Source organism: Camellia sinensis, chromosome 4 (genome assembly GCF_055761805.1).
Source record: "Camellia sinensis isolate YWXY chromosome 4, ASM5576180v1, whole genome shotgun sequence".
NCBI classification, from domain to species: domain Eukaryota; kingdom Viridiplantae; phylum Streptophyta; class Magnoliopsida; order Ericales; family Theaceae; genus Camellia; species Camellia sinensis.
In genome coordinates, this window is record NC_138964.1 from 180,536,151 (window position 1) to 180,543,627 (window position 7,477).

The window sequence follows — 7,477 nt, forward strand, 5'->3', positions numbered from 1 at the left end:
GTGTAATAGCTTTTATGGTGTAAGATTGAGTGTTCATGAGAAAAGAGTTAGATGGAGTTGATTCATTTCACAAGTTTTTCGGGTCGTTTTCTTGGGTTAAAATATCGGGTCAGGTTGACCCTACCCGATTCATGAAAATTTCCGATGGATTTGACTGAAGGAAGTTCCCAAGAACAAGGGCGCTGACTTGCTAGGAAGGTCCGTCAATGAATACAAAATGCATAATAAAATAACTTGATGCTCTTGCAAGAGTTAAAAATAAAGTAAAAAAAATCTAAAAACTACATATTTTAGTATATAAAAGAAACAATAATGCTTGAGATCATTCAAAGTAGTGTTCTAAAAGCACCACTAGTGATGTGGCAGTGGACGGGACCGACTGCTTGTGTCTTGTGTTTTTTTTTTTTTTTTTGATTAAAGTACTTGTCAACTCATTAGTGGACTTTAAAGCACCACTTTTAGTTGGATGTATCGCTACCCTAAAAGAAATGATGATTGGAGACAAATAGTAATTGGACAAACAAACTGATCCCTATTAAACAACAACGAACCAATCATCTCAATTCTGAGGGAAAAATTCAACAATTTTTTTAATCCAGACAAACAGCAAGCCCTTTTGTTTCTCTGTCCTGTCCTCTGAAACTGTCAAAGACTGGTTTGGGTTTTGGTCCAACCATGTTCATGTTGTCATTACAGCATCAATAGGAGAAGCACAAAGGTTGACATGGGCAATTGCTGGGGATCTAAATCTGCTGAACTTGTCCACTGTAACACTAACACCACCACCCCCACCACCATCGCCACCATCGCCACCACTACCACTACCACTACCACCATCATCGCCGCCACCACTGGACCTTTCACTCCAGGTACAACCCGGCACCAAAATCTAGATTTCAGTACTATTTACTTTATCTGGTGTTGTAATTTTCATATGTTGTCTTTGCCTTTTTGGTTTATTTCTCTGGAATTTTCATTTCTTGTTCTTTTATTTTACTTTTCTTCCAAAATCACCACATGGGTTCTCTATTATTTATTTATTTAAATTTTGCTATAAACGTAATATGTGGATACTTTTCTTAATTCAGATGAAGCCCAGAATCAATATTGTTGTTCTTTGCTTGATTGAGTGAAAAACCCATGATGAATTGATAATTGGATTTGTTTTTTTGTTTTTTGTTTTGTTTTGTTTTGTTTTGTTTTTTTTTTTTTTTAATTTTTAAGGGACATCAATATCGTTGTTGTTTACTTAATTGAGTAACAAACCCATGACCAATTGATAATTGGAATTTACTTTTTTTGGTTTTTTTAGGGACATCTAATGGTGACAGCAACGACGTTGGATTTTCGAGCAGTAGTCCCAGCCAAAGCCAATTCTCAGTTGCAGCGAGCGATGATACTTGTTTGAATGGAGAAATATTGGCCACACCAAACTTGAAGGTTTATACTTTTGCAGATTTGAAGACCGCAACGCGAAATTTCAAATCAGATACTGTGTTGGGAATTGGTGGTTTTGGGACAGTGTTCAAGGGATGGGTGGATGAGAAGACGCTTGCACCGTCTAAGTTTGGCGCCGGAATGATTGTAGCCATCAAGAAACTGAGCCATGAAAGTGTGCAAGGCTTTCGAGAATGGCAGGTAATACTTTGTGATTCAATTCTAAACTTGTCACCAATACCACAATTTAGCATTTGTGCTTAAATAATGATAACAATTATGACAACAAAAATGAGGAGGAAAGTAAGAGAAATGCTTCTTTTGGTGTCCAATGCTGGCTGTATTTACTTGCTAGAAATGGGTTGATGGTCAAGCATAGTCTCTGCCATTGATTCAAACTGAGAACATGAGATGGGCAATTGTTAATGCTTTTATGTCATAATGCACTTGTGGATGGAGGAAACAGTAGTGAGACGACATTGGGGGGAGGGGGGGGGGGGGGGAATTTTAAGGGTTGATGGGCTCTCTTGCTACAATTGACTAGAATGAATGAGTGTTGTATAGTGCGAAGGAGATGTTTGTGTGAGCACGCGTGGGGATGATTGTCTGAGCCTGTGCATAGCTTGTCATTGTTTACTTTTAAGTTTTATCCACAGAGTGCTTCATTTGTTCCACCATTATTTATTGGCTTTCTTCAGCTTTGTAGCTATTTTTGTACATTTTTTTTTATTTCTAATTTGCTTAGACATTATAGCAAATTAATGGATAAGAATATAAATGTATAGAAGCTAAACCTTACAAGCCTTCTATGAGGTTTTGACAACATCATTTGGTTACTTTAAGTTCCACAATTTCATTTCTATTGATAGGTAATAATATTCTAGCTAGTGTGATTGAGTAACATAAAATAAAATAAATATAAGTAAAATAAATGAAAAAGGAAGACGAAAGTCATGAAACAAAAAATTAAGTTTTCCTGGTCACATTCCATGGGACAAGAATGTAAAGCAATGGCCTCGCAATTTTTTTAATTTTTTTTTTTTGGGGGGGATAGGTAATACTTATTCCTAAACCTGTAAGCTTGGAGTGCCCTGTGCACTATATTTTCCCTGCAGTTTGAATCCAAACCTATGCTTACCTTTGGTTTTACATTATAGGTCTTTGGCAGTGACTTGGGGCCTCTTATTTTTGATAAGTTTCACGCTAGATGTGATTTAATGAGGCATTTGTTTTGATAAGTGAATTAAGGGTATTTATTACTCTAAGAAATGTACATGGGAATTTTTGTGGGTATTGTAGAATATACTTGTTTTTTAATTAAGTGTTCTAAAATCTCAAGGGCACCAATGGCTAGACTCAATTGTACTCGTGTGTTTTAGAACAAAACTTTTAATAATTGATTGAGGCAAACTCATTTAAGAAGTGACTATCTGTTTTCAGAAATTTCTTTTGATGTACACCTTATGATAAAATCATTTTTAGTGAATCTAATGGTCTAAATGAATATTGAATTCTTTATTCAACGTGGAATCGCAGGTAAAAAAACCTACTTCTCATAGAAGTAGGTGTATGATAAAATGATTTTGAATGAATCTAATGGTATATTTGTTTCTTCCATTGAAAATGCAGTCGGAAGTGAATTTCTTGGGAAGACTTTCGCATCCTAACTTGGTTAAGCTGTTGGGGTATTGTTGGGAGGATCAAGAGCTTTTACTTGTATACGAATTTATGCAGAAAGGAAGCTTAGAAAACCATCTTTTTAGACGTAAGAACTTGAGCGGAAAATAAATAAATAAATAAATAAATAAACAAAAACTTTGCTGGTCCACGGTTATATTGCATTGATTGCTGGATTTTTTGGTTGTCCAGGGGTTTCTTCTTCTGTTGAACCACTTTCTTGGGATCTGCGGCTCAAAATAGTGATTGGTGCTGCACGGGGCCTTTCTTTCTTGCACACTTCTGAAAAGCAAATCATTTACAGGGACTTCAAAGCCTCTAATATACTGCTTGACGGGGTGAGATTTTACATGATCATGCCTGTTGAGCATCGGTTGAATGATTCCATGTTCTCTCTCTCTCTCTCTCTCTGAGATCTCTTAGGAATCAATCTCAGTACTAGTTGAACTAGAATCGAGAAATGGTTTGTGAACAGTTGGATTACTGTTAATTGTGTTTTCTCAATGACAACTTCTGTTAGTTTTTGAAAGGTAAGTGACTCGAAACACTTTTTAGGACATGGGGATTGTCATTGCTTCTCCTCACATAATTCAACAACATAAATAGAATACCGGCATCATAGTTATGTAGATGCATATTTCCTCTAATCGCTATTGATATAACGAGATTTTTCATTTTCATTTTCCATTGAAACAAACATTTTAAAAACAAATGTACATTCAAAACCAATTATTCTGAAAGCTTCTGTCGTTTGTTTTTCGATTTTTACAGAACTTCAATGCAAAAATCTCAGATTTTGGCTTAGCAAAATTGGGGCCCTCGGGTGGAAACTCACATGTAACAACTCGAATTATGGGCACATATGGTTATGCTGCTCCAGAATACATTGCAACAGGTGAATATATATATTTTTCATTAGTCTATATTTGATGTAATTGGAAATAACCTCAACAAATCAACATTAATCCTTGCTAGTTCAAAGTTTAGAGAATTGAATTGTGGTAAAATGAATTAGCTGACACGTCTGTGCACCATTTTGAACAGGTCATTTATATGTGAAGAGCGATGTGTATGGTTTTGGTGTTGTGCTGCTGGAGATATTGACAGGATTACGAGCACTAGATACCAAACGGCCCAGTGGGCAACATAACCTGGTTGATTGGGCAAAGCCCCTTCTTTCCAACAAAAAGAAGCTGCAAACAATTATGGATGCACGGATGGAAGGACAATATTCTTCAAAGGCAGCGTTACAGACCGCTCAACTTACTCTAAAATGCCTTGAACCAGAACCTAGAAACCGGCCCTCAATGAAAGAAGTCACGGAGGTCTTGGAACGGATAGAAGCTATGAGGATCAAACCCAAAGCATCCAAATAGGAGCTGACAAATAGAAACAATCACATTGAGCAAGGTAAGCTGATAAATTGGATCAACAAGTGTATGTTCACACAAATTGTGTACCCTTTTTTTTTTTTTTACAATTTGGTGACTTATTTGTTGAATGATTTCTGTAACATTTTCTTGAAATTCTTTCTTTGCAAATTTTGTATTGGTAATTGTCATTTGTATTTACATCGGCTGATTGTTGTAAACTAGGAACTATGATATGATTTTTATAGTATCATTTGTGAACGGAGTTGGAAATAATTTTGCAATACCTATTGAAAATTTAGTTACTGTCTTGCATATTGAAATTGTTTTAATTTTCTGGCCAGCTTTGATGGCTATGCAACTAGTAGAAGGAAAAAGATCAGAACAATCATTCCACTTCATATGCAAGTATGCTAGAAATACATCTATGAACTAAAAATTTGGCTTAGAAAAGAAAAGAAAAAAAAAAGAGAGCTAAAAATATAAGGATTCGGTTTTGCTTTCGAAAAATGTGCTGCATCATAACAGACGGTGCCTCTAGAGACTGCTAAAAGAAGAAGGAAGGGGAAGGGGAAAATGCCAACCGGATGGGTAAGTCGTCAAGCCCTAAAACAGATATGTTTGCGTTGTCTCTTTTGATTTTTCTTGTATTTCCATATCAAAAATAAATAAATAAATAAATCAATGTATGCTCTCTTCATAAAAAAAATGTGTGTTCATGACCAACCAATAACAACAACAATGATAATAATGATAACAATAATAATATAACTCTATGCTTTTTGACTAAATCACAAATTTACAATAACTTAACCTATAAAAGTAACCAATATATATATATATATATATATATATTTTGAAAGAAGGAAAAGAAAAACTGAGATAATTTAATCCCAGAAGGTGGATCTTCTTCTATTAAAACAGTTCTTATGCTTTATGTGTGGTTTTAGGATGTGTCCAAGAAAAAGAAAGGAAAAGAATAAAAGAAAGAAAAGGAAAATGAATGAAAAAAAATCTAAATTCTTTGTTTCTATTTGGCTGGTCTAAGAAAATAAGAAAAAATGAACATGCCTCCCTCATTACATACATATATATATATATATATATATATTTGGTTACTAATTAAAAAAAAAAAAAAGAAAAAAAAAAAAGAACAAGGTGCCATTTATTAAGCAGCCTTGTTGGTTGATCTGCTGATGTGCTCTACAAAATCTGTCGAAATCTCTTTTACACTCTGTCTGGATCAAGTAATTTGATGAGAAATAATAAAAAATGAAATAAAAAATAATTATTTTTTCCATATTTATTTTTTAAGTTAGCTGAGAAAATGTGAGAAATTGATCTCTCTTATTTTATAAATTTCATTTCTCATCAAAAGTGGTTTTCATAATACAGAGATTGCCATCATTATTAAAATACAAAAGAGAAAAAAAAAAATTTCTACTCTTATTCATATATTACCTACTTTGTTTTCTTATTTATCCAACGCGAAATATAAACTAAATTTTTGTCACTTTTCTTTCTTTTCTTTTTTTTTTTCATTTTTCTACATAAATTCTTCTTTAAATTTAAATTCTAAACACAGATGAAAAATAAAACTAAAGAAATTCGATTTATACATACTCATTACATTTCCTAGTACGTTTTGCTAGCACAATCAGCTTTAAAATCTTGCCCAGTTCAAACCCTAGAGTCTATGGGCCGTAATCAAGCCCTAAAACATGGAGGAACCATTGGGCCGATGACTACCACAATCCTAGCAAATCCTATGATAACTATTATTATTATTTTCTATCCGTTTTATATTATTTGGCTCGTATTATTATTTTTCATTAATTTCTTAATAATTGTCATGAATTTCCATATAAATAGCAATACAAAACAATAATAAAAAAATCAATGATATATAGCATTTTTCATATGATTCTTTTTTATTTATTTATTTTTTTGGCCATACGATAGGATGTTACGGGATTATATTATAATGAAAGGATCATAGTCGCTATATCGACTTGAATCTTGAACCTCTAACCTTTTTACTGTCCCCCCGGGACAATTACATGGATTATTGGGCCAACTGCCATACTCTCATTTTCCAAATGATTAAAGACAATATCCACATTAACTTTTTTGAAAAAATGAAACTAAATTAGGAATATTTTAAATATTTTATGTGCATCTATATTTAGTTTGAAGACAATTTTTTTTTTTTATTTATCAGTTTTACTTGACTAAAATAGTCTAATAGTTTAAATTGAAAATAAATTAAAATTGAAATTAACAAAATTAAAAATTCAAGATTTATTTTATTATAGATATCAAATCTTGATTTTTTTTTTTATTTCTCAAAAAAAATGGAAGGATTGAAAAAAATAAATAAAACCCACACTTGGCTTTGCACCATGGAACTCTAGAAAGAAAAAAAACGCGTGATATGCGGGTCACTGAAAAAAACTGGTCCCAAAATGGGCAAAAATAAGCATATAAGTGGGAGAGCATGTATCATATATATTTTATTATAATTGACTTAATTTTATCATAAAATTTAATAATATTAATTACAAAATATGTAATTTTATTATAAATTAACCTAATAAAATATCTAAAATTCGTGACTTAGTTACAATTTTTTTATTATTTATATTTATTTTATGATTGATATGACAAAATTTTATATTTTCTCTGTCCTAAAATATTAGTCCCTTATTTTGTTTTATTTTTTGTCTCAAAACATTAGCCGCTTTTCAAAAATTAAGAATTAAAATAATATAAATTTCTTATTATATCTTTTTTTTTAAAATTTATTAATAACACAAAAAATTTAATTATGACAATTAATATTCTTAAAAAAAATGTACTATTAAAGGGTAATCTTAAAAAGAAAAAATTACCCATAAATCCTATGTGGAAGAAAGCTAAACCATTTAGTCTTAAAAAAAAAAATTGTAGACCATTTAGTCCTATTTTTTTGGTAGGTTTTTTGAGGATGATTT

General features: G+C 32.1%; 1 protein-coding gene across 1 annotated transcript; it reads left to right on the forward strand.

Annotated features, from left to right (window-relative positions):
- The first annotated feature begins 268 nt into the window (after window positions 1-268).
- On the forward strand, window positions 269-4,760 carry LOC114319348 (putative serine/threonine-protein kinase PIX13). Its single transcript, XM_028266344.2, has 6 exons — window positions 269-869; window positions 1,313-1,638; window positions 3,067-3,202; window positions 3,307-3,452; window positions 3,886-4,009; window positions 4,159-4,760. Exons 1-6 carry the CDS (start codon window positions 725-727, stop codon window positions 4,488-4,490), a joined length of 1,209 nt encoding a protein of 402 aa, XP_028122145.1. The 5' UTR covers window positions 269-724; the 3' UTR covers window positions 4,491-4,760.
- Window positions 4,761-7,477: the final 2,717 nt, after the last annotated feature.